At 41.0% G+C, this 27,085-nt stretch overlaps 3 protein-coding genes and 1 long non-coding RNA gene across 7 annotated transcripts in view; 1 reads left to right on the plus strand and 3 right to left on the minus strand.

Annotated features, from left to right (window-relative positions):
* tdrd12 (tudor domain containing 12) overlaps nucleotides 1-7,028 on the minus strand; it is a 32,376-nt gene extending 25,348 nt beyond the window's left edge. For both annotated transcript variants that reach the window (XM_035641289.2, XM_035641288.2), the window contains exons 1-12: nucleotides 6,938-7,028; nucleotides 6,619-6,686; nucleotides 5,606-5,770; nucleotides 4,740-4,876; nucleotides 4,386-4,505; nucleotides 4,082-4,137; nucleotides 3,853-3,938; nucleotides 3,365-3,542; nucleotides 2,787-2,839; nucleotides 2,587-2,702; nucleotides 2,421-2,486; nucleotides 2,276-2,327 (exon numbers count right to left, since the gene is read on the minus strand). In XM_035641289.2, the coding sequence (XP_035497182.2) occupies nucleotides 2,276-2,327; nucleotides 2,421-2,486; nucleotides 2,587-2,702; nucleotides 2,787-2,839; nucleotides 3,365-3,542; nucleotides 3,853-3,938; nucleotides 4,082-4,137; nucleotides 4,386-4,505; nucleotides 4,740-4,876; nucleotides 5,606-5,770; nucleotides 6,619-6,642 (1,053 nt within the window). In that variant the 5' untranslated portion in view covers nucleotides 6,643-6,686; nucleotides 6,938-7,028. The remainder of the gene's footprint in view (nucleotides 1-2,275; nucleotides 2,328-2,420; nucleotides 2,487-2,586; nucleotides 2,703-2,786; nucleotides 2,840-3,364; nucleotides 3,543-3,852; nucleotides 3,939-4,081; nucleotides 4,138-4,385; nucleotides 4,506-4,739; nucleotides 4,877-5,605; nucleotides 5,771-6,618; nucleotides 6,687-6,937) is intronic.
* A 745-nt stretch (nucleotides 7,029-7,773) lies between these two features.
* Nucleotides 7,774-27,085, plus strand: part of ankrd27 (ankyrin repeat domain 27 (VPS9 domain)) — a 48,409-nt gene continuing 29,097 nt past the window's right edge. Inside the window, exons 1-3 of one of the 3 annotated variants that reach the window (XM_047333159.1) lie at nucleotides 7,774-8,075; nucleotides 24,043-24,165; nucleotides 26,517-26,627. In XM_047333159.1, the coding sequence (XP_047189115.1) occupies nucleotides 24,064-24,165; nucleotides 26,517-26,627 (213 nt within the window). In that variant the 5' untranslated portion in view covers nucleotides 7,774-8,075; nucleotides 24,043-24,063. Of the gene's footprint in view, nucleotides 8,076-10,489; nucleotides 10,956-24,042; nucleotides 24,166-26,516; nucleotides 26,628-27,085 lie in introns of those variants that run through there. The other 2 variants (XM_047333161.1, XM_035642011.2) reach the window with 2 other exon arrangements.
* LOC118315065 lies at nucleotides 14,471-15,889 on the minus strand. Its single transcript, XM_047333162.1, has 8 exons — nucleotides 15,753-15,889; nucleotides 15,548-15,673; nucleotides 15,407-15,472; nucleotides 15,197-15,285; nucleotides 15,014-15,119; nucleotides 14,838-14,943; nucleotides 14,682-14,761; nucleotides 14,471-14,602 (listed from the first exon to the last, which is right to left on the minus strand). Exons 2-8 carry the CDS (start codon nucleotides 15,587-15,589, stop codon nucleotides 14,507-14,509), a joined length of 585 nt encoding a protein of 194 aa, XP_047189118.1. The 5' UTR covers nucleotides 15,590-15,673; nucleotides 15,753-15,889; the 3' UTR covers nucleotides 14,471-14,506.
* LOC118315064 lies at nucleotides 17,130-18,024 on the minus strand. The gene is made up of 3 exons (XR_004794799.2): nucleotides 17,607-18,024; nucleotides 17,443-17,514; nucleotides 17,130-17,367 (listed from the first exon to the last, which is right to left on the minus strand). It is a non-coding gene; the product is annotated as an uncharacterized LOC118315064 (long non-coding RNA).

Consider the following 27,085-nt stretch of genomic DNA (forward strand, 5'->3'; position numbering starts at 1 on the left):
TTTGTTAACGTTAACAACAAATCTTCAATTCATACAAAAGTGAGACATGGAGTACCACAAGGTTCTGTACTGGGACCGATACTTTTCACTTTATATATGCTTCCTTTAGGCAATATTATAAGAAAACACCACATCAATTTCCATTGCTACACTGATAATACCCAGCTGTATTTATCTATAAAGCCAGATGAAACTAATCAGGTAGACACACTTCAGGACTGTCTTAAAGACATAAAGGCCTGGATGACTTATAATTTTTTACTTCCAAATTCAGAAAAAAAAACTGAGGTCATTTTACTTGGTCCTAAACATCTCAGAGAAACGTTATCTGATCATATAGTTACCTTGGAGGGTATAACCTTGGCCTCCAGCTCTACTGTGAGAAACCTTGGAGTTACCTTTGATCAGGACATGTCCTTTGACTCACACATAAAACAAGTCTCTAGGACAGCCTTCTTTCACCTGCACAATATCAAGAACATTATAAACATCCTATCTCAAAAGGATGCTGAAAAACTAGTCCATGCATTTGTCACTTCTAGACTGGACTACTGTAATTCATTACTGCTAGGATTCCCCTAATAAGTCTATGAAAAGCCTCCAGTTAATCCCAAATGCCGCAGCACGAGTTCTGACAGGAACTAGAAAAAGAGATCATATTTCTCCAGTGTTAGAATCTCTGCAATGGCTTCCTGTAAAATTCAGAATAGAATTCAAAATCCTGCTCCTAACCTACAAAGCCCTTAATAATCAAGCTCCATCATATCTTACAGAGCTCATTGTTTCATATCATCCCAATAGATCACTTCGCTCTGAACGCAGGACTACTTGTTGTTCCTAGAGTCTGTAAAAGTAGAATGGGAGGCAGAGCCTTCAGCCACCAGGCTTCTCTCTTGTGTCAGGGAGGCAGACACCCTCTCTACATTCAAAGTTAAATTTAAAACCTTCCTCTTTGATAAAGCTTATAGTTAGAGCTGCTCAGGTGTTTAATAAACCATTTCTTTTTTAAGCTGCTATAGGCCTAGACTGCTGAGGGAATTTATACCATGAGCATCTCTCTCCCTCTCCAACTCTCTCCTTCTCCCTCTCTCTCTCTCTCTCTCTCTCCCCCCTTATCCCTCTTTTTCTCTCTCTCTCCCCATGTATTTACATTACATGTCAATAACTCTCTCTCTATCCTAGTAGATCTCTGACCCGAGCTGCAGGATCTAAACCCATCATTATTATTATTATTATTACTATTATTATTATTAATAACATCATTGCATTTATAAGTGTCAGTTTTCCCTAATTATAAGTATCAGTCTGATGGAGATTAAAGTAACTTTTATACAAATCCTCCCCCCCTCGATATGTTTACATTACATGTCACTAACCCTGTTTGTGTTTTCTATCTCTCCTTGTCTATCTCCGACCCCAGAGTTGCAGGACCCAAACCCGCCATTATTGTTATTATTATTATTATTATTATTATTATTATTATTATTATCATCATCACTAATAATAACAACTTAATTGCATTTTTTAATCATAAGTGTCAGTCTGGTAGAGACTAAAGCGACGGTTGTACAACTGTCCTCTCTCTCTTCTCTCCTACTGTCTCTCCTTTCACCCTCTTTCTGCCCAGCTCTCCTTTCTTCTCCATTTCTCTCCTCACCCCAACCGGTCGAGACAGATGACCGCCCCCAACTGAGTCCGGTTCTATCCGAGATTTTTTCCTGTTAAAAGGGAGTTGTTTCTCTCCACCGTTGCCAAGGGCTTTGCTCATTGTGGGATCTGTTGGGTTTTCCCTGTAACATTGTTATATTGACCTATAAGTGCCTTGAGACAATGTATGTTGTGATATGGCGCTATACAAATAAAATTGAATCTGTGATTTATAAAGGGAGAATTGCGCACAGATGTGTGTACGCACTGTTTTATAAGTCTGAATATTTTTGGCCGTACGCCATTTTTGGCAACACTAAATACTAATATCTACTAAGTAATAGTGTTAGTTAGCGCACACAATGAAAAGAAATGGAAACTTTTTTAGAGGCTCTGGATTATTCACATGACATTATCATGTGTATCAACAGGATATTAATATTTATTTATTTTTTTTTAATTTTGCAGTTAACATCAATACAATTGTATATCACTACACCCCTTGTCCCCAGCTAGAACAGTACAATGGACAATGGACACCTTCACCACTCGGCTATCAGGACACACAAAATCATTGTTCTTTAAAAAAAATTGGCCCCAAGGAAAGAATGCTCTAAACTATACTCACACTACGAGCAGCCTGCTGGTAGCTGCTGCAAGGATTCAGAAACTTCAAGAAACTGTAGGAGAGGAGGGCCCCTTCAGTGTCAAGCAGTCGGATAAAATGATGTGCAATGTGCTGGGTGCTGTATGTGACTGATGTCAGCTCTCACTTGAACAGATTGACGTTTTTGGTCAGAGCTGCAGCCAGAGAGGAGTCGGTGTCATCTGATGAGTCACTAAAACAACACAAGAGCAAGTCACAGATCTAAGATTTACTCATCACCCTTCTCTTTCTATTGAACAATTATTGCCCAACTGAACCAAACATGTGCTCACCTCTCTGCAGCAGAAGAGTAAGAGCTTCTCTTTGATTGGCTGCCTGGAGACAGTCGTTCATCTGTCACATTAGGCCTACAGTCTCCCTCGGACGTCGACAGATCAGGTTGTTGACTCTGAAACAGCAGAGATGTCAGAGGTCAGGATCTGTGGATATTTATTTCAGTACTGACAGTAACAAAGTTAGCAGAGCTGCTGACCTGAGGTGGAGAGGGCGCTGTCAGCCAATCACCTGCTCTGCCTGCAACCAGACCTTGTGTAAAACCAGATAAAGGGGTGGTGTTAATGCCACTTTGAAACAGATTCACACATTTATTTGATTTTTCATTAGAATTTAAACTCAATTCACAAAGAATTGGCAGTAAAAAAAAAAGCACCAGAATTGCAGATAACCGACAAGAATCCGAGCAGATGGCGGCTGCTATGTCAGTGATTGACCAAAAGAAAACTGTGGAATGGAATAGAATTTGTCAACTGCCGTTTCCAACACCAAGGATGAACTCAAAACTCAAATTCATGACAGTTTTCCAAAATATAAACCACTGTAGCTCTCATTTTCCACAGAGCCACAGACAGCAGAGTGGCCATCACCTGCCTATGTCCGCAACGGTTTTTGTGCAGCAAAAAGTGTATGACCACAGATACTGTACTGGCTCACACCACACGTGGATGTGTCCACATACACAGACACCTAATGTGGTACAAACGAATGCACCCTGATGTCCTGGGTATATTATGGCCCAAGACCCTGAACAGACAGTCACATGTTTTTGTGTACCAGGAGATGGAGGAGTTTCTGCTGTCAGCTTGTTTGAGGTTATGGAGACGGTCTGGGTTAAGATGCTGGAGGACAACATGATGGGAAGTCGATCCACCTCATCCAACTCACTGCTTTCAGCCGACTCTCTGATGTAGTATGCAAACTTCTTGGCCACAAGCTCATCGTTCACACAGATCTGAGACAAAGGAAACATTTTTTAACGCAATTCAAGCAACTTGTTTCACTTGGAATGAAAATACGTTAATTTCCAATAACAAAATGCACAAGAAAATGTAAGCGAAAACAGACATCAAAATATACAACTTTCACACAAACAAGAAACAAGAGGACAGGCAATACAAACTCAATGTTGTCAACAATAAGCACATAATAAAAACAGATCTTATGTATATTTTACCTGCCTTGCTCGGTGTTAAAACAGTTTAAAATTACTTTTCTTAATTACTGTGACTTGCTGTGTCCAATACTTAAGGGTCAATGTTCACCTTGATGTTCCCAATGCTGAGGAAGAGCTCGATGGAGGTGGAGTCTGACTCAGATTCAAGCAACACAGCCTCTGTCCAAGTAGATGCTTTGATTTCAAAGGAAGCAGATTTTTTAAATGATTCGCCAAGAGTGCAAATACATTTTAATGTCAATCTCCAGGCACAACAGTTTAGTTAAGTCTCCCAAAAACAGAAATAAATGAAAATGTGTGTCTGCCGTGCTGCTCACCTTGTAGCAGGTTGTGCAGGTAGAGCGTAGCTGAGCTGTCCCACTGAGCGGACGGACTGCAGAGGAAAAGAATAAGGCTTAGATCAGACAAGGTACTGGAAACCTCGAGTAGAGTGCTCGCCAGCCATAAACAGAGATGCGTTTTAAAACTAAAACATAAGGAGCATGAATGTAGCCTTAATTCCACAATAGAGATACAACTTCACAACACAGACACAGAACTACTTTAGATTTTACATCACAGAGGTTTTTGATTTAGAGAAGTCTGTCAACAGTTCAGTGGTAAACAAAGAAGTTGTCTTACGTAAGCTCTGCCTTCTCCTCGTAAACAGACACTCGCAGGGTTGTTGGTTTAATTCCTGCCAGGTGGAACCTCCTCACCCAAAAAGGTAGCTGGAAAAAAGTCTGTACAGCGACTCGGATCCTCATAAGACCAAGGGAAAACAAAAGTCAATCATGCATTCGCGCGCACCGTCTCTCTATTATACATAATCTTTAACATCAGACCTACAATGACAGTATCTTGCCTTGATTCAAAATGTCTGGTAAATACTGTGCAACTATAGAAAATAGCTGTTAAAATAAACTGTTAAATGTCTCAAGACATGATAAAATGGCAGTGGAACAGTGTTGAGGAGGACTGGTGTTCTAGCCTTACTGGTCTGAGGCAACGACGAGCCGTTCTCCGTGGTCGACCAGGAGGCAGTGAGCCTGACTGGACTCCGAGTCCACGATGATTGACTCCACCACAGCCCGACACCACCACTTCATCACTGACCAGTACACCACACACACCTGAGGGGACATACAGTTAACATGCAGACTAGGGATGTCTCCAGAACTGATACTACGGTACCAAGTTGGTCCAAACATTCTGAAAACGCAACGGGACGAGTATGAGTCTGTGACTGTGCGTGTGTTAGAGCTCACATGCCTTAGTACTATTCCTGTAACCTCTACTTTTTACTAAGTCATTGTCAAACAGTTTGTTTAATAACTGAAATCTCTCTTTTTTTCAGTATAAACCAGCATGGTGAGCAAACATTAATACAGCCAACCACATCAGAAGCTCTTCAGAGGCACAGAAAATATGATTTCTAAATGTAAGTATTGTTTAAAAATATTTGACGGCTATATGCCAATGTTTTTCTTTTTTGCCATATTAAGAGTTGCTTAATTTTATTTATTATGTGTTGAAGCCATGGCTTCAAATGGCCAGGTTTAAAAATAGTAAAGCTGTGCCAAAAAAAGTTGATTGTATAGTATTGCACATCATTTTTTGGAATGCTAAATTGTTTAATTGTATTCATTATTTGAAGGCCACATGCCACTAGTGTTGTTTTTTGTAATGTTAAAAAAAGAATAATGAAACAGTGAAGTATTATTTTTCTTTTGTTGTTTTTTTTGTATCAAATTTGGTATTGAGTATTGTGTACATTTGGTGGTATCGGTAACGACTACTAGATTTTTGGTATCGGGACATCCCTACTGCAGACACATCCAATCTAACTAAGGCCACAGTACCTGTCCCTCCTCTATCGAGGTGGGATTCAACTTGCACAGGTCTTGAGTGAGTTCATGGTAGAAGAGGTTCATCTGAGCCAGCAGATTGTTATATTGTTCTGTCGACTCCGTGTTGCCACCCAGATTCCTAACAACCCGACCCCAGAGGCAGGATGGGTTCTCAACCTGTAGAGGCAGCAAAACCGACAAAAGTTGTACAGACAAAAACTCGCTGTTCACATGATTGCCACTAGGACTACGTTGTTATTTAATACAAACAGGCAAAATAAAGTAGATGCACGCTCTTTACAGAAACTAAAAAATGGTACAAATATCAATTCATACTGAACAAATACTAACTAATCTGACTTCCAAATTAAGAACAAGGCACTCCCCAGGGAAAATTATGAAAAAAAGAGCATTGACAAAACTGTAATCCCAGTTTCATGTAAAATGTGAAACCATGACGAGACAAACAAAGCAAAATAGGGACCCACTCATGCAAGACACTTCTCCAACTCCACAGGTTACCTTTTAACCTAGAGGCGATTAAGATGATTCAGATTAAGAGGTACAACTGTGACAACTGACGAGATATTCATCAAAATGTAAGGGGGGGCACATACAGAGAGAAACAACTATTCACTCTCACACCTACAGTAAATTTAGAGTCTCAAAGTCTCCTAACCCCATTCTGCATGTCTTTGGACTGTGGGAGGAAGCCAGAGAACCCGGGGAGAACCCACGCATACACGGGGAGAACATGCAAACTCCACACAGAAAGGCCCTGGTTGGTTTGAACCGGGATTCGAACCCGGAGCCTTCCTGCTGTAAGGCGAAAGTGCTAACCACTAGGCCCACTGTAAAGAACAGTGAATGTATAATCCCATTTCAAGATTAAGATTGATTCAATAAAAACAAGTCTTTAAACTGACCGGATTTGCCTTACACAAACAAAGCTAGCTGCTGCTGAGTGCTAGCATTTACATCGACTGAAGTTAACGTTAGCCATTGGTAATTTCACGCTCGATTACCTTCAGAATTGATATTTTCGTCATATCCTCGTCAGTCCACTCGTCCCTCGTCGTTAAAACAGCAGACACTGCAAAAAAAAAAACAGTGACACTCACGAAGATCAAAGAACGATTTAAAGTTAAACTGAACTCAACATTTTACACCCGACACCTGCGGGTGTCAGCTAACTAATTCGCTACCGTTAGCTCACCGCCCGTTATGCTAGCTCGCTAAAAACTAAAACATATTTCATGCATGTGGATGTAGCAAGGTACGGTGAGCATTTCTACATGTAATGTTTTGTAACTTTTCCCCTGTAATTCAAACTTTAAGACGCACCTGCTTGCGAGCCTCTGCACGGACGATTTCGGCGAATCCGTGAGACGAAAAAGAGAGAAGCCCTTCAAACCCTGTCCGTTAGAGGTCGCTGTGGAGACACCGAGGTGGCGGGGCGATTTTGTCCTTCTGCTTTCACCCTCAATCAGAGGGCAGGGGTGAAAGAGTTATTTACTTAAAAGTACTAGTACATAGTGTAAAAATACCCCATTACAAATAATAGTCCTGCATTCAAAATCCAATTGAAAGAATAAGTCCTCAATTTCCAGCCTTAAAATACTGTGCCCATAATGAAACGGCTTGTTCTGGCTGTATTAATTTCTCCTGCTTATGCCAACTAATGACCTGTTACCACACAGACATCCATCAAGTCATTTTTTCTTAACAATTAAACCCAAATAAAAAAATGTTGCTGTGTCTCCTGTAGATTTTTAGTAAGTAAAAAGTTAGAAGTAGAGGAGATCCAGGCCCAGTAAGCTTTAATGTCTCCTGCTCCAGATGTCGAGTAGTGTTCAGAGAGGGATTAAATGTATCCCAGACTGAATTCAATGCTGCCATTAACTCCGTGGTAAATAATCCCTTTTCTGTTTGTCTTTTCAGCTCTTTTTGAATCTATCTTTTACACTGACACGTTTTGTTGCCGTCTATTTTCTTAGCATGAACTTTCGTACACTGTCTCCTGCCTAGAATAAACAAATTATCATAAAACTAAACATACAGCTGTTATCACAGGATGGGTGATACTCCTTATGAACTCCGTGTAATATTGGTGATAGTCCCCCTTTAACGGTAGAGGGCAGTGTAAACCTGTGTGATTGTGTTTTCGATGCATCTGGGTCATTAGAGAAGTAAACCAGTAACTGGGTCCCAATGTTACTACGTGGATGGACCAACACTAACAGTCTCATTTGACCTGGAAATTCTCCAGGATTCGATTCAACACCGCCCGCACGCACGCACTTTTGACGGCTTATTTTGTGTGTTTCTTCTATGAAGTCTGGCAACCCCGGTTGCCAAATTCAAGGAACTGACTGCAGCTGTTAAGCCGGAAGATCTGAGTAAACAGCTCCTGACGGCTGCTCTGTGTGTTGATCACTGCCATGCCAAAGCCTGGATGACCTGAGCGACCTGCTGATATCAGGTAATACATTCATCTTCTTAATCGTCGCTCCGGTTGGCTGATTTCCATGTTACGTGTTGGCCATGCTAACATGTCAATAAGCTAACACTATATATTATCCTAATGCAAACCGCTGTTGCCAGAAGAGCTACTGCTAACTGCTAATCAATTCTTGGTTGGTTAAAACGATGTTGTGTGTAGCTAACAGGCTATTCTCCTTATAGAACCTCCATTTTATTATACGCCATGGGCACCGCATTTTAAAGCAATTTCTTTGCCATATCCTATACAGCATACATTCCTAAATCCCAACCCGAGCAAATGTAACTGCCATGCCAGTTTCCATTCAAAAATTTGAATTTTTTATCAGAGTGGCAAACAGGAACAGGGAACGATTAATTTAAAAAATGAAAAAGGAGCAAAGAATTTAGACGATCATTTCGCTTCCTCTTTAAATTAATGACACCGTAGACTGAGGGGTCGAGCAGATTCCAAAAGGATAACAACTGAGATTTTGTGAAATTAAAATTTAATTAGGAGGACAATTTACTTTCCGAATGCATCTTAAGACTCAGAAGAGTGACGCAGGTGATCGATTTGTCTTAATTGTGCTTTTTACTTTTGTCAACAAGCAAAGAAACATTAAATTTGCCTAAATTGAAGGCGAGTTTGGTTTTATCCTTCTACACGCGAAAGAAACCTCCTGCCTTGAAGAGGGTTAAACTTTAAAGACCAATGGCACGTTTACATTGATATGTAGCACAGTGGGTGGCCTGTGTTATTATAATAGAGATAATATTTCTATTTAAGCCTCAGTGGCACGTTTTTGTGGTAGGATATAGCACATTGAGTATTTTCCTTTTATTAGGAAAATGCTCCCGAAAGCCTCGTCCTTATGTGTGGTTCATTTGACACATCATTGTTTTGTGTTAAAGGTCAGTTGATTTAACTTTTTGTTTTTTGTCCTCCACATTGCTGCTGTTCAATGCCTCACACCTGACTCTATGCTTCAGAGACCAGAGTCTAACAAAGTCAAGTTATTTATAGGTCAAGATTTTCTTCTTGATTTCTCTTAGTGTAGTCTCTCTAGTAGACTTAGGTCTTACTCAGAAACATTTTGGACAGTTTCAGTATGTATGTTCAGGCTGCGTCATTTGTGCAGCCCTGAGGAGAAGTATGCGATGTGATGGTCACTCTTGGTGGTTTTGGTGCCTGTTCAGAGAGATTTATATTGATCTGGTGAAAGCAGAAGGCAGGAGTTTTGTCCTCTTTCATTTCGCTCAGTTCATCTGACCCCCTCTGCCATCTGCTCACTGCACTTTATCACTGCAGTTTTACTGGTGTGAAAGGCTGAACATTTGTCTCCGTAAACGCAGGATTACTATTGGAACATTGTAATGTTTTAAGGATAGATAACTCTGTAGTAGTCTGGTGACCACTTCAGGTCCTCACAGCTTCACATTTCTGCATTTATCAATCTCGCAGATAGTTGAACACGATTGTAGAAAGAAAATCAATCACACTTTGCCAACACTCTTATGTTGGTCACTGGCCTGTTCACAGATCTCTGATCTTTGGCTGGGTTTGGAAATGCTGGCCATTAAATTACATTTGTGGTTTGGAGTAAGTGTACAAGCGTAACTCTATTGAGTGTTGTCCGTGAAAGTGGTGTGATAAGTTAGAAAATCTTTAGTTTGGGAATCAAAAGCCCCTCAGCAAGGTACACTTCATTTTTCATATTCATTTATTCATTTGAAACACTTCACCTTTTATTCATGTGGTATTATCAGAATCCTCTATTGATTCTCCTTATTGGCCATGTATGTTTGTGCATACAAGGAAGTTTACTGCTGTTTAAAGTGATTGTCAATGTTCGAACACGTATTACACAATACTAATTACTAGGGCTGCAACTGACAATTAGTTTCATTATCGATTAATCTGTTGATTATTTTCTCGATTAATCAATTGGTTGTTTGATCCAGGAATTTGAATCACCTTCTTTAACATCGTAATTGGTGACATTTTCACCAATTGTCCAGGGAATATTTCATGGATCATGATCATGACCATGAAAAAAATCAGGCATGTTTAAGGAACTGATGTCTATGTGTGAGTGAGATTTGGTGCGGCTTAATTGAATTAAAGAACTGTTGGGCCTTGGCAGAGTGACATTCTAGTTCCTCTGTTTTCTTCCTTTCATCACTAAGTTGCTCTTGATGGGTGGATGTGGTTCAGGAGTAAGAGCAGGTTGTCCATTCATTTGAAGGTCGGTGGTTCTATTCCCGGCTTCTCCAATCTGCAAGTGTTCTTGGGCAAGACACAATGAGTGGTCAGTCAGACTAGAAAAGCGCTCTATAAATGTAGTCCATATACCATTTACTTCTTAGATGGTCCTGCTTTCAATACTTAAGAGAGGCATTGTCTCCATTTGGAGGTTTTGATAAGTTAATAAAAAAAAATCTACTTTGAATGGTTTCAGCCCTGCTCTGATTAGAAAATATATTTAAGGTGGTTGAACTATAATCTCCTTACTGCTGGATGTTTGCTTTGTTGCTGCTGAACTAATTATCCTGCTATTCACACACATTAATCCACGCTAAGACATCAGCTGAATGACTGCAATCTAAATTGTGTAATGTAACGAATCGTGCGTTGGCCCTGAGGGTATGGACATTCCTCTGTACCACCCAATACACTGGTAGCTTCGAGCCTGATAGGTCACAAGGACCTCGAAGATCACGTGACTCATTCCTCTGAAGTTTCATCTCAGCTGAGCCGCCTGACATGGGGCCGCTCGCTCGGCTGGGCGGTCTGTCTCTGCTCTGCTGAACTGCTTCCCAGTGTTGTCTGGGCTGGAGCTGAGGGCAGATGAATCTGATGTCTGAGCAGAAGCATGAGGTGAGCAGCTAAAGTGTGGAGGGTTATGAACGGCCAGTGTGTTTTATATTTCTTCTGAGTGAATGGACAGACCAGACAAATGTCAGTGGCTTTTTAGGCTGTTAGATCACTGGACGTATGACAGAAACGATGACAGATCACAAATGAGGGGCGTACTCCTCAAATAACTAATAACCTTAGGAAACTTTTCAGAGCGAGGCAAAAAGAAAACTTTTACTTTAGTGCTGGTATGTGGTTGACCCTGTTGTGAGATGTATTTTTTTAAAAGGCGTGATTTGTTGATTAAAAACAAAAGAAATATCATAGTGATAATAGTTTTGAAAGGACGTTGGAATCGTCTTCCATGTAGTAAATTATGAATAGTCCATTTAATGTAATGAAATGATATTATAGTAGCAGTATTGGTTGGCCTGTAACCATGTACCAGTGAACAAGCCGACTGGACAAACGACCTGTGTTTGCTATTGACTCAGTTAGTTGACGAGTGTAAAACTCTTTTAAGAGGAAAATTCGGCACAAGCCAAGAGGCAGATGTGGGAGAACACAGCAGCAGCTGAACTCCTTGTTAACCAGTGAAGAGTGTTTAAAGTGGTGGTTTGTGGTGCAGTCTAAACGTGAGCGGGGAGACTGCAGAACACAAATGAGGTTGTTCTTGCACAGGTGAGTGATGTTACAAATGCTGGCATTGTATCCTATCTAACCTAAAAACACAAATTTCTCCTCTGCTTAATGAAAAATGCCTCATAAGTTCTTATCCCACCTCATGACAGCAGCTCTCTTACGATGCTTTGTGAATAACTTTTATCTTTCCCACAATCTAGTCTTAACCATGAGGGGAAATTCTAAGAAAATGTCCTAATTGTAAGTATTTCTCTTAGAATTTCCACAGTAGGGGCAAATTTTTGCACCAGGAAACATTTATGAATACCACCCATGACGTGTCTTAGATAACCAAAGCACCAAAGCCAATAGATTAGGTTTATTCCAGAAACTGTAGGACGTACAGAAAGGGATTCTTTTTCAAATTATATTGACTAAATATTTGCGTGGCGTGTTTGTTTTGGTGGATCGTTTACAGACGTACTTACTATCTGCTACCAGATGGATGATTTAAAGGGGACATATTATGCTAAAACCACTTTTTCAGCCTTTTTGCACATATTTTTGGGTATGTGGGGTGCCTGCCGGCCCACAAAAAGTGAAAAAGAAACACAAAGTCGTTATTTAGTGGATTGGCTTAACCTTTCAGACGGGCTCTGAACGAGCCAGTCACAACCCGGGCGTCCTATTACGAAACATGAAGCTGCTCCTGGGGTAGCCACGCCCCCAACCTGAGAATCTCCGCCCCTGAACTCCAAGACACCAGAGCGCATCTACGCCAGTGTTTTCCCTCGACAAGCGACGGACGGACCGCTAGCATAATGCCGAAAAGAGTTAGTAATGTTTGCCTGTTGTTGGCTGTACAGACCAACATAAACCGGTACATGGGCTCCCAGCCTCAGAGGACACACGAGCAGGTGGATTGACTTCATCTTTGATGGAAATGTTCCAGCCACAGTCGGTGAAAAGCTGCTGCGAGTGTGTGAAGCACTTTGTGTCAGACTGTTCTTCAAGCCTGGGCCAGTGCAACGCCGGACTGGAAGAAAAACTTTTTTTGCAAGATGGAGCAATTCCAACTGTCCGTGGCGAAGCTACAGAGGAGAGACATGTAAGTTTTTTCTAAGACTTCGTTGTGTGTGTGTGTCCTCATAGTGTTCTGCCGTGTTTGTTTAGCCGCGGTAGCATGAGCTAACGCTCAGGTAAACTATACATGTGTCGTTAATATTACCGGCATTAGTGGGCTTTAGCGGGGGCGACTCTGGCTTAGGCCACCGGGAATGTGCTCCACGTCCTTACATGCGAAGTGTTTGAGATGTAAGATTTAAGACCGTGTGTGCTTCCTGGGTCTGCATTGTTAGTTTAGCCGCGTTAGCCTAAGCTAGCCCTGTCCTCCGACGTAAACATCACATCTGTCACCGGAGTTACAGGATTCCGTTACATGCCGTCGCCGGAGCGGCCACAATAACGTTGACGCTGAGTGTTGGTGAGATGACGTGAGATCGAAGCATGTGTCTTTTATGAGCACTCTGCAGTAACTGTGTTTGCTGGGTAGCTACCGTGGTTGGTTTCTGTTGCGGGCTTCGGTGTTATGGCCCAACTGGTTTCCGATTTAACTGGTTCCCGTACCTAGCAGCTGCAGATGTTTTCCGCGTCAGTCAGCAGATTCGTCACTCATTCACAAACATATGACTGCCAATTTCCATGTCGCATCGGGTCGCATCTCATTTCTCCTTCGGCGAAAATGATCGTATAGGGAAGCACTACTTAACAGGCAACGATGAAAAAATACAGTGAAGAAAATAAAAAACTAAAAAGATCGCATGGAGCTGGATTCGATCTCACCACAACAAAAAAACCCTAAACGTAAAGTCCGCGACACTCTCCGTGAGCCACGGCAGCTCATAATACTACTTGTTGTCCATCACATATTGATAGATGATGTCATCCTCCGGGGAACAGTTTGATTTGGATTCGCCTGAATCAACTGGTTACCCCTCGGCTCCACTCAGGAAGTTCCCGATTTCATCAAGATTGTTTTCTCGACACTGCGGCCACATTTACCACCCCATTACAGCCGCACACGACCGTACACTGACAGAAATAAATACTTGTAAGCTGTAACGATCTAACTCCGACTATATACTGTCAAAACACACATCGTTACTTGCTCACGCTGAGCCACAGGAAGAGGAAAAGAAAAGCAGGACTGAAGGCATGGACGTTACTGTCTCTCTACTTGCTTTTGTGCAACTATATTGGATAGTAAAATACAGACGAACCACTCAGACCTCAAAATTTCCCATTACGTGCTCGTCAATACCGTGTTATTAAGGAGCTTGACAACATACAAAATTACCAAGAATACAATCATAACTTATCATTTGTCAAGCATCTATTGCAAAGTCCACAATGTGTAAACAACAATCAATAAATAGTTCAATTAAATGATTTTGAACTATATTAATTTGTATAGCGCCAAATGACAAAAAAAATCTCAAGGCACTTCACATAGTAAGGTCGAGACCTCACTATATTACAGAGAAACCCAACAGTTCCCACAATGAGCAAGCACTTGGCGACTGTGGAGAGAAAAAACTCCCTTAACAGGAAGAAATCTCTGGCAGAACCGGACTCAGTTGTGGGCAGTCATCTGCCGTGACTGGTTTGGGTGGGAGGAGAGAGGAGAGGCGGGCAGAAAGAGGGGGAGAGGACCCACGAGGAGAGATCCCTGGATGGCTAGTGTGATGACTGGACGTGAGCACTCAATGGTAGGTCAGCGGAAGCACAGGGCTAGCAGCTCGGAGTGGAGAGCTTCAGGCTGATAACCCCGCTCCATCTGCAGTGCACACAATGGTGAGCCCCCATCACTGAAAGAAGATGTCATATCTGAAATATACACAGTAGTGAAGGACAATATTTGGAATGATACATAACCCCATTTCTACCTACTGTTAGAGTGTGCATGCTGGACAGGAAAAGTCATGCTCCAATGGTGGCCTCCCAACACAAATCCAGTGGAACCATAGACTGCATATGGAACACTGGATCTGAGGAGAAGCATGGCAGCAGATTAGTAACTCCAATCATTACATTAGTAGGCAAACAGAACTGTCAGTTTGTGCTTACCCAGTCATCATGCTCATCTTTGTTTCTGCCTGGACTTTGGCATTCATTGCCACATGTTCTGCACAGGTCTGACACATTTTCTAACACATCACACATACAATTAATTACTCAATGACAATGTGATGCATATGATATGCTAAAATAACTAACTCATACCTGAATCAGTGACCAGTCTACAAGCTATTTCCCTCCTCAACTGAATGATAGCAGCCTCATCCGTATGGAAATCTAGCTTGCCACCAGTTATGATAAGCTCTGCAAACTACACAAAACACAGTACAATCAGTTACATCCAATAGCTGTATTCAACAAAGGGTCAGTTGCCCTCATACCTTGAAGACAAATGCCCCACATGATGTTGAGTCTTGCTGACAGGAATGGCTTATTTGACCACAAGTCCAACGTGAGATGTGGAGGCACTTGTGTCTCATGAATGCTCTGTGGAATAGCAGAATACTGTTGTTATTTGTTACCAAGAACCTTTAATGACATAACTACTGATTTATGAAACTTGCCTCGTCATATCCTTGCATTTTGTTATGTGGGCAGGAGTTTCACCAAAGGGGTCGATGTAAATTGAACGCTTCTCCTTTGGATAAATGACCTTCACAATATATGTGAAGTAATGTAGAGAGGATTGATTATCAGAGTAAATCATGATGCTAGGGTACCATACACACAGAGTCTGGACACCCCTACCTACATGTGTATATGTAAATTCTCACCACAAGTGTCCAGTGCCGATTGTCACAGACCAGGCCTATTAGGACATCATAGGCCATTGGGTCAAGCAGAAAACATACACACATAATGCATGAATACCTTTATGTATTCTTATCATGTATGCATGGATTTTTTAGAGTCACCTTGTTTAATCCCCTGAATGATCCTTTCCACATTGCAGTCATTTGAAAGGAGTCAACAAGATATAGTTGTTTTCCAGACTCCTCTTGACTCCTCACAATGGTGGCATGGATGAATGCATTCACAACCTTAAGTGACAGTTGTGTGGAGTTATATATGTGAAAATATCTTAACATGTAAATGAAAAGACTTCTTGTATGCATTTACCTCACTCTCAACCTCCCTTCCGGGGGCCAGATTTTGCAGGTCTGCGGCGAATATTTTGTATGGCCCTACTTTGCTCCACAACACACCTTGCCTTCCACCGGACCAGATGTTAGCTATTACTGAGAATTAGAATACATAGACGTTTAGAGAAGCTTAGTTTGTAATTTCATGCAGCATAAATCTGCAAATGTTCGCCCAAATCCTACTGAGGCATATGAAATACTCCTGTGTGAATGCATATGTCTTACAGTATCTTGTCACTAAAATTAAATTTTATAGACATCTATACTTACATTCCTCCGGGGTGACTGGAATTGCGGGATTACAGCCAATTGTGTTGCACGACTTCAAAGTTGAGGATAAGGGGTCTGATTGGGGACTCAGTGAGAAAGTGGGGGATTGGGGAACCCCGGGACACATCGAGGGGCTTGGCTGCTGTGCCAGAGGAGGAGTGGAAGTGGTGGCAATCCATTTAGCTGGAATGCGTGGTAGTGGTTCCACGTATTTTTTTAAATGATCAATGTTGATCTTCTCCATAGTGTTTCCACTTGGTGTTTACAGGTCAGCACTTTTCCCATCAATATTGATTATTGTGAATGGTCCCAATAAATCAGCTTCTAATTTACCCCCCTTTCTTTGTTCCTGCCGAATATTCTTCCGCAACACTTTGTCCCCAACCACAAAGCTGTCATCCTCCCCCTTCGACAACTTCCTCTTCCGCACCCTCTGTTGTCCTTGTGCAATATTGACCTCCACTTTTGCATGGACTTCTTTGAGGTTTGTCATTCGGCTGCATACTTCCTCATTTTTAATTAGGGTGTTGACATTTTCATCACTTATCTGTAACATTGGTGTAGTTAATTAACATGAGTATAGTACACAAGAGATATAGATATGGTTGACAGAGCAGCCCCTACTGCAGTAAACTGCCATCATACCTGCCACTTGTCTGGAATTTCAGAGGGATAACGGGCCTCCCTTCCATACATCAGGAAATATGGCGAATATTTAGTGGTTATTTGTTTTTTGGTGCGCAGTCCAAACACTGTAGGTTTGATATAATTCTCCCAGTCGCTTGGATGGTCTTGCACCATTTTTTTCAAAGCCCTGAAAGTGAATACAAATCAGAATCACACACACACACACACACACACACACACACACACATGGTTCCATTAAGCTTTTCCACCAAGCCATTGGTTTGCGGGTGATACGGTGCGCAGAGGCTTCTGGCAATACCAAGCTCTGAACACAAGTCCTGGTTGATCTAGAATATGAATTGGATAATACAATGAACACACGTTGTTCTGTAACACCAAATTGATTTCCCAGAGTTGTTTCCAAAAATAAAATAATCATCATGTCTCAGAATTGAGCTTACTTTATTGATGAATTCTTTACCGCCGTCAGTCAAGATTCGTTTAGGTGCACCATACTTATAGAAAAAATCCATTATGCACGCTGTCACTTCCTCAACCTTTTTACTCTTGAGGGGATAGACCTCGAGCCATTTAGTGAAGTAGTCCACCATGACACAAATGTAAATGTTTCCATTGTTGGAGCACTTTAACTTCCCAACAAGGTCCATCCCAACAAGTTCAAATGGCTGTGATACCTTAAATGCAAACCAAAGCATAACATCAGCTAAGAAGTCCATGTTAAATGTGTAAAATGTAATAACATGATTCACCTCTATCGGTTTATACTGAGTTTTCTCCTTTATTGTGGTCCTCTTTTTTTGACAGTCATCACATTGGGATATCTAATAAAGTCAAACAATTGAGAACAGTCAGTTATGATATATTTATATATTTACACAAAATCCACATAAATATTTAGAAACAATTTACTTACCCATTTTGTGATGTCTGCTTTCATTCCAGGCCAGTAATAGCGTCTAATAATGGCATGCATTGTCTTTTCCACTCCACAGTGGGCCCAGATCGCACTGGTGTGAAACTCCAAAAATAAATTGTTTGCTTCTTCTGGAGTACGAACGACTTTTGCAAGGTGATGCTGCTGTTCGTCGCGATTTCTGTGGCACAGATAATATAGTTCCCCATCTAGGGATTGCATTGCAATGAACATTTGAAATGATCTTTGAAAATTCATTGACATTATTGACGCAGTCCTGTTGCCTTACTTATTAACTGGTAACCCTCAGCCTTTCTTTTAAGAACATAGCGTTGATTTTTGGTGAATTTTGGAGGATAGATGTTGTTCATCTTTAAATCCACAATCTCCTTCACTTTGACAGGGTCCATAGTAGCTTCCTTTACTTGTAGTTATATTATTTGTGAAATAATCAAGGACCAAAGGACCTGAAGCCTGCTCCATTCCCCTTTTATAGTCATGTGCCAGATGTTTTTAATTTCCCCCCTTGATTGCTTGAATAATTTAAAAACGTGGCCATGGCCATTTTTCATTAGAAAACATGACAGTAAGCATGTTTGGATATTTTCTAAAATAAGCCCAGTCACCAGTTATTTTAGTAAGCCCAAACTTACTATCCAATATAGTTGCACAAAAGCAAGTAGAGAGACAGTAAAGTCCATGCCTTCAGTCCTGCTTTTCTTTTCCTCTTCCTGTGGCTCAGCGTGAGCAAGTAACGATGTGTGTTTTGACAGTATATAGTCGGAGTTAGATCGTTACAGCTTACAAGTATTTATTTCTGTCAGTGTACGGTCGTGTGCGGCTGTAATGGGGTGGTAAATGTGGCCGCAGTGTCGAGAAAACAATCTTGATGAAATCGGGAACTTCCTGAGTGGAGCCGAGGGGTAACCAGTTGATTCAGGCGAATCCAAATCAAACTGTTCCCCCGGAGGATGACATCATCTATCAATATGTGATGGACAACAAGTAGTATTATGAGCTGCCGTGGCTCACGGAGAGTGTCGCGGACTTTACGTTTAGGGTTTTTTTGTTGTGGTGAGATCGAATCCAGCTCCATGCGATCTTTTTGATTTTTATTTTCTTCACTGTATTTTTTCATCTTTGCCTGTTACGATACGATCATTTTCGCCGAAGGAGAAATGAGATGCGACCCGATGCGACATGGAAATTGGCAGTCATATGTTTGTGAATGAGTGACGAATCTGCTGACTGACGCGGAAAACATCTGCAGCTGCTAGGTACGGGAACCAGTTAAATCGGAAACCAGTTGGGCCATAACACCAGTACAGGAGCGATACTGAGAGTTGGACTGTGTGACGCCATCACATGGCAAAATTGAGTATTAATGTACAGGGGTTTTTTTTCCCGATCTTATCATATTTAACAGTGGTCGCGTGGGCAGATGCGTCGCAAATTGATGCCGCAGAACCACAAGCGGCAGAACGTTTACTACTTCCAACTCGGTGTCTCTCGCCTGTGGAGGTGGATTTGTGAATTGATAGCCTGTAATGTTACGATCGGAGTCCAGTTATTACGCGGCTAATGTACCTCAGGTTTGGAGGTGGACTTCTGATTTTATAAGCTCTGCTAACTTTGCCCCGTGCTGCTGCTGCTCTGTACCGTGAGGCCCGTGTGGCGCGGCTGTTTTGACTTTCCTGAGCTAGACAACCGGGGCTCATACTTCAAGTAGTAATAATATCCTGTGGGGTGTTTTGTTCCCTGTGTTCTCTTCGTCTGTTTACACGCATGTGTATTATGTAGTTTACACAGCACATGTTGTATACATACCTGCCAACACTGTTTTTTCCCGGGTTTCTCACGTTTTTTAGCCCTATCTCGGACCCGGCTTGTTATTTCTCCCGGGAAACTCCCGTAATTTGGATGGCCCAAACTCCTTTATAAATAATCGGACCATTATGTTTGTCTAATGTTGACCAGATCTTGTATGAAAAGCATCCTAATCACACAATCCACACACCTACAATTTTCAACCCGTTTGTCCCCTCAACCTGGCAACCTATAACCCAGTTGCGATCTCTGCGCAAGCTTCGCGGAAAGTTCACACCCGAAACCGAGCCGATAATGGCAGGTGAAGGCTGTGTTCCTGCAAAGAAATCAAAATATAGCTGTAAATTTCAACAGTGTTGGGCGCAACAATTTACATGCATCTTACCTAGTCATATCGACAACCTCCACGCTTTTTGTAAGGTGTGTCGCATTGATTTTAATGTAGCGCACGGCAGGAAAAATGACATTACCCAGCACATTAAAACACAGCGGCACCATCACATGTAAATAACCCCCCCCCCCCCCCCCCCCCCATCGCGAATCAATCACAAATCTCCCGGATTTGGAAAAACAAATGTTGGCAGGTATGGTTGTATATATTATATATGAATTAAATTTTTGATTTTTGATTGTGATTGTTGTCATTAGACGCAAATTTTTTATAGTTTTATTTTCCCTTGTGTTTCAGAGTACACGGTTTAAAGAACCATGTATATTGGAGTGCAACCTCTTCAACCTCAGGGCCTGAGAAGGTGGCCAAGTGGCATTCACTGTTTAACAACATTCAAAACATCCCTGGGCATGAAGATTCCCTCTTCCTCAAAGACAAAGAAGGGTGAAGCCAACACAAAGCCTGTTAAAACAGAACCCACATTCAGTAAGTTGTAAAACACAATTTTTTTATTACAAATATGATAACAAATTCAAATGAATAATAAATAATTCTGAACATTTTAAGTAAACAACAAAGGTGGATTCAGGAAAACACTAGAAAATGAAAAAAGTGGAATTGAATGTTTTACAGATTATGTGGGTGACTTGATGAGGATGATGTTTGAGGACCCAGCACCATTTGTGGAGTAGATGAACAAATCCCCACCCCCAAGGATCTGTCATCTCAATATGACAGGCCGTCAAAGGAGGAAATGGTTACTCGCCACATGTCAGGCTTCAGTCAAAAGGCGGTCGGAAGCCAACATACTGGTCAGCTGGATCCGGAAACTCCTGGCGGATCCGGAGGATGACGCGATAATGACCCTTGTTGTGGCATCCCACAGCACCAACTGCAAGAAAAACAATGAGGCATTATTGCAGTTGCAAATTGCCTCTGCTGCTATATTGTTGTATATGTGTATAGTTCTGGTTTCCTTACATTTGCAAAAAATAAAGATATTTTGAAGAAAATCATTTTTCTCATTTGTTCTGTGGATCCTGTCATGTATTGAAACTGTTTTTACTTTATTTTATGCAGTTGTATCTCATAACAGAAACTTACTGTTCTTCTGTTCTGCACCTCAAAGGTCCGTAGTCCATTCTGTAGATGTTGTAGTTGTTCTGAAGGGTGTATAAGTTGAGGCAATTCGGCTTAAGGCCTGCAGCTGAGTGGAATGGGGACCTGATTCATTCCTCTGAGAACCTAATATGGAAAAAAGGATACGTTTTACAAGATCTAATAGAGCAAATAATGATTGAGGCTGCAGCCCTGCATTAGACAAATATTGATCCAAGAAGTAATGTGTTTCAATATAAAATGGGTAAATACAAATTTGTTGCTGTATAAAAAATAAATCTACTCGACTTTTAGTTCAATTGATTTAGTCACTAATCAAAACAAACTAGATAACAAGCTATATTTTTTAGAGGGGGGGTTCTTTATTTCCCAACACAAGCAACGTTAGTCTGATTCAATGAAAAGAGTTGTGCGTCGAGCCAGGCTCCTCTCTCTCTCTGCCTGTCTCCCCTCCTTCCCTCCCTCCAGACAGGAGAGAGAGAGTAAATCTGAGCATGACAGGCAGAGGGTGAAAAGAGCTACTGGAGGAACAGACAGTATGAGAACACTGAAGACTCTTCTGAACATTGTGGCTTGTAAACCTTTTCATGTGGTGACCCTTTTTAAAAGTATGAACCTGATTATGAGCATAATATGAGCCCTTTAAGTATTTTGTCAATTCATTTTGGTGCATCTAGAATAAGGTTTGTTGGCTGATGGGCAACAAAGGGGAGTTGATGAAATGCATTATGTGTATTGCATATGTATTTTATTATTTAACATCTCAATAATTATCGGATACGTTTCCATGAAATCTTGTGCAGGTGTGATAAACCCTTTGATGGGGTGATGGCCTGCCCCGCATCTAGGCTAATATCACTTTTTTACAGTGTAACTGAACTTTTTCAATAGTAGAGACACATTCACAGCTCGGCCTGAGGCTATTGACTTCTGACAGATCACACGTTCCTGTCTCATGGATCAAAATCGAACTGTAATTTACATCCCAAGGTTATAAAAATTCCTTTGAGCACAGGGTGACGTCTTCAAGTGTCTTGCTTTGTTCGACCGACAGTCCAAAAGCCAAAGATGCTGAGTTTAATTTTGGGGTGAAGAGTGAAAAACAGAACAAGCTAATTATCGTTATATTTGCTTGGATATAATTCGGGGAGTTGTTGAGGGATCATGTCCAGTGTTGAATTGTGACCTCGTGTCTGCATGAGGGAGTGTGACTGGAACTGCAGATTTGAAAGAATTTGGCTTCACACAAAAAAATTACCAAGTGGAAAAATAACAACCACCATCCAAACCATTATTCCAAACATTCTGAAAGGGACTTTTTCCTCTGTTTTGTTGACCTCAATCCCAGCTGCTGATTCAAACCGAGTGGTTAATCAAGAATATTATGTTGCTGTGAGACATTTAAGAATCACAAGATCTTTTTTTGAGCTTTGCTCGCCTCTTCTCAGACATCAGGAATCTGTTCTAACTCAGTTCTTGGCAAATGTGCAGCATTTTCACATGTTTTGATTGAAAACACAGCAGTCATTGTTATCATTTATTTATTAATATCTATTTGATATTTATTTATAGGAATCTTTTTTTCTATTATAGGCTATTTCAATTTATTCAACATCCTTTTAGACTGTAATATTATATTTCGTACTTGTTTTTGTGTATCTGTCCTCATTTGTTTGTATTTATGATTTTAACTATTGTTTGTTTCAGCGTTGTTTTTTAATAATGTATTTCAATTGATGTAAAACACTTGATGTTGTATCTGTGAAAAGGTGCCATAGCAAAAACAGCTTGCTCAAACAAATTCTCGCCTTACAACTTGCAAAGACTGTATTTTTCTCTCTCAAATAAATGCACATTTTTTATGTATTTTTTATTGAAATTGAACACATATTGGCAAATGTAAACTGATATATCTGTGAAAGACTCATATAAGCCAATTCAATTTTATTTGTATTTGGTGGAACGTCTGCCGCGACCGTTTGGGGTGAGATGAGAGAAATGGGGACGGATATTATCGGCCAAGCGATATGTTGGTCGGGCTCTACTCATAATAGCATGTACTGTACAATCTCTAACTTAATGTTTTGTGCCGTCGCTTAATTGTAGAGCTGTGTCTTGTGCTCTTTCCACAACTCTCTTGCTTGCTCTGTCTCGCTCGCTCTGTCCATCTTTCTCTCCATTGGCAATCCCGCCTGCGTCGATCTGCCATCAAAACACCCAGAACGTTTCACCATCCTGGCAGGCAGCTCTCATAGTTGCAGTTGTAGGTGTGCACGTTTCCGTCAGTGTCAGGCGTGCTCTGTTGCACATGAGAGCTAACTGAATGCTACCTCCCCAAGCACGCAAAGTTATCACCACAGATTGATCCACTTCTGTAGGAAACACTGAGGCTCTACTGAGGGAAATTTTATTGAGTCCTCTTCCTCAAGTGTTTTTTCAATATCTCGTGCTATATCAGTAATCTGCCTTCATGACACTTTGGAAACAATTTGACTGTCTGGTTCCAGCAGCTCCACAGCAGCAACAAGTCTCCTTCAACTGAATGAAGTTTCAGTTTCTTAGCTATCAGTTCACTCACCACAGAACCTGCCCGTGTAACGTGGTAACTCATCCAGTTCAGTTGTAATGATGCTCAAGATCTTTTTCATCACTGTGACCACGTCACTGCAAGCATTTCTTTTGTAATTCCCCCCCCCCCCGACCTAAAACTTTTTTATTCAAGAACAATAACTCACTGAACTTTGCACAAGAGCAGTCCTAAATGACTAAGTATGTTGCCATATTTCTTAAAAATGGCTCTGTAGAAACCTCGTTAAATTTGTTGAGTTTTGGATCTTGTCTTCTATATGTGCGTTGGCCACAAAAATGTGCTGGAGTGAATCTTTCTAATGTTTTGTTTCTGATTTCACTAGAATTAATGTACAGCATCTTTAGTGCTAGTAAGTAATAACCCCCCCCCCCCCCTAATTTGGACCTTAAATCAAACTTCTACCTTTCATTCGCTCATTCATCAATTCACCTCTGAATCTCCTCTCCTCCCAAATGACACCCTTTGAGTTTTTTTTTTATCAGACTCTTCTTTTGTGCCCTCCTCTCCAGGATCTAGACATACAGCTCCTTATGGCTTTATATGATGAAAACATCCTGAAGAATACTTTCTACTTGGCATTGGAGAAGCAGAGACCAGACCTCTGCAGCCGAGTGGCAGAGCTCCACGGCATCGTGAGTCACACTTGTTTTCTCCTGTTAGTTAGTTTGATTTTACAACTTGTTGCTTACCCCAACCTCAACTAGACCTCGACCAGACCAAAATGACTCAGGATACAATTCTCTGCGTCATGGTTTAACCGTTATCAGGCAATCAGTTGTGATTGGACGGGCGGGTTTTCTGCCGGAGAGAAATCACTTCCCAATGGAGGTGATCCAGACGTACAGTAGTCTGGCCGAGCAAATGAAATGAGCTGGGTCCCAGGCTATGAAATCACTCCACTGAGAATTAGGGCCATTGAACAAGAATGGTCAAAATCTAGCACGTCTGAACTATGTATGGTCAATGTGCAAAATTGAGGACGCATGGGGCATAAGGGCCTGAAAGATTTGTAAATCTAGTGACAAATGCTCTAAATTGGCAAAACAGTTGGTTTACGCCCCCTGATGACTTAATAGAAGCAGTTCAGGCCAATCATTTTGAAAGCAAAATAGCCAACAATTAAGCACTTTGGCAACCAATGTAACATCATTCATCTCTTCAGTCCTTCAGTTACTCAGTCACAGTCTCAGACAGTTAGGGATGTCTCACTGTAACACAGTCTAGTCCAAAAATGCTAACGGAAGGAAGCGCGGCAGAGAGAAAACGAAACAGTAAAACATAACGTGGCGTATTATAGCTTTCAGCTTATTCTGCTACTTTACCTAAACAGCAAAACAATACAGCAGCTTTCACTGATCACTTCCTCATCTCTGGTTGAAGGCAGGTAAATGTGCAGGAGTTTCTTTGACAGATACGCCTGAGTACCCAACAGTCTGTTTTCACCCCCACCCCCTACCTGGCAGTCTATATCATTTCAAGTGATCAAATGTTTTAGAACACAGGACAGACCACCGTAAAGTAAAGCTAAATGTTTAACTCTCACACAACATCCTGTCTTATAAACAGGTCAAGCCGTCAGTTCAACGTTTTTTTTGTGATTTTAGCATTCAGACACATCCTCCTCTCAACAAACACTCTCTTACTGCATTTCTCAGTTTAGATTTAATGTGGGGAAGGTGACAGAATGAGTATTGTGTGCTAAGGTTGGGTTTGATAGCCCGATTCTTCTTCTAAGACACTTTCTGCCGCCTGCAACACAAATTACCTGAAACAACAGGAACAATTGCAAAATAATTTTTCAAAGCATGTTCTTGCTTGTGAAGATGATTGAAATGTGTGAATCAGATGTCTAGCAGCAGGCCAACAGCTGTGACTCATCAGGAAACTCTCTGGAAACTCAGATGATCTGAGCACAAAAATATCAGCCAAACACAGGAAAATATATCTAACTAGATTATAGCTTGTATTGCCCATTTCAAAACAGTCCAAGAAGATCACAAGACACAGCATACGCACAAAACACATTGTATAGCACATCAGGGTTTTACAGCTTCCGAATTGTGACAGCATTTTACAACCTAAAATTCTCATGACCCAATAAATAAAGTGTATTATGTAAACGTGAGTATGATTGACTGTTGTGTTGTCAGAGTATGGAGGATAACCCAAATGGGGTGAACAGAAATTACATTTAGCTTAAATTATAAAGGACCCATATTGTTGAAAGATATTCATGTCTTTTTTTTGTTATAAAGCAGGTATTTGTGTGATATACAGAGGGGTCTCTGAACTTTGAGACCACTTCAGAGTTTTAGAACCACATACCATTTGCTTGAATTCACATTTTTTATGTTGATAATAAAACACCAGACTGTGCTCCTCTTACCTGTGGAGTTCCACAAGGGTCTATTCCTGGTCAGTCTTATTCTCCCCCTACAAGCTGTCATTAAGACTTAACATTGTTATGCTGATGATGTCTAGCTTAATTTATAAGTAAAACCTGAGGAACTTTCAGATCTGTCTAGATAGATCTTTTTTTAATCTATCCAACGACTAGAACACATCAACCATTGCTTTGTCTCTATTATTATAATGCACTGTACTGTATTATTTATGCCAGCATGCACTTGCACATTTATAGTTAGCTCAAAACTCAACTGCATGACTGTAAACCAAGGCTCTATGTTCTCATATCACTCTGGTGCTGGCATCTCTACACTAGCAAATTTAGGATTGGATTCAAAATCCTCACAACTTGGTGCCACCATACAGTATATGACAATAGAATAGATCTACTAGGCCTCTCTGGTCATCAGAATAAGGGGTTTTGGTTTTGCTGCTCTCACAGTTGAGGTGATATCTGGAAAAATTAAGATTGTATTGAGTCTTGCATAAGTAAAGTAACGTTTTTAAAGATGATTAAAAACGACTTGGAAAAAAAATGCAACATTTTTTTCCCTCCCATGCTACTAAAAACCGGCAGGTCCTCGTTCCCTGTTGTGGAAGTTTGACCGTCAGCAGCTACTCGGACTCTCAGTTCGACAGCTATGTCCTGCAGCCTGTCGAGGATGGATACCAGACTCTGGATGGAAAGGTTTGTATCCTATCTCCACTAATCACTGAGTTCAAAAAAATCTGTAGGAAACAATTTTGTTTATGAATATAGTATGATTGCATTATAAAACACATCAGAATGTCTAAACCGTTTCAAATGCTTCAAGGTCTTGTTCACCAACAAAGCCCTGTTTCACAACTAATGACATTATAAATTTGTGTCACTGAGCCAGCACACAGCAGAAGCAAGGGAATGAGATGGTAGGGACTTGGAACTTGTACAACTAACAGAATGCAGCCATTTTTAATGAATATTCAATATTCATGCCTTTCCTCAATTCAATTCAATTCAATTCAATTTTATTTGTATAGTGCCAAATCACAACATACATTGTCTCAAAGCTCTTTACATAGTGAGTGCATCCTATGTCTTCTCCAATGATATGGGACCAGGGTTTTAAGTTCCATTGACCTTTTTTAGGACTAGAATTAAGAAAA

The sequence above is a fragment of the Scophthalmus maximus genome, chromosome 7 (assembly GCF_022379125.1).
Source record: "Scophthalmus maximus strain ysfricsl-2021 chromosome 7, ASM2237912v1, whole genome shotgun sequence".
Taxonomy (NCBI): domain Eukaryota; kingdom Metazoa; phylum Chordata; class Actinopteri; order Pleuronectiformes; family Scophthalmidae; genus Scophthalmus; species Scophthalmus maximus.

Excerpts from the sequence above, each read along its gene's own strand:
- LOC118315065 (XM_047333162.1), bottom strand. The coding sequence starts at position 15,589 with ATGACTGCAATGTGGAAAGGATCATTCAGGGGATTAAACAAG. Across the intron at positions 15,473-15,547 it reads CATTCAGGGGATTAAACAAG|CTTGACCCAATGGCCTATGA; the intron begins GTGACTCTAAAA and ends GTATGTTTTCTG. Across the intron at positions 14,762-14,837 it reads TAGACTGGTCACTGATTCAG|AAAATGTGTCAGACCTGTGC; the intron begins GTATGAGTTAGT and ends GTGATGTGTTAG.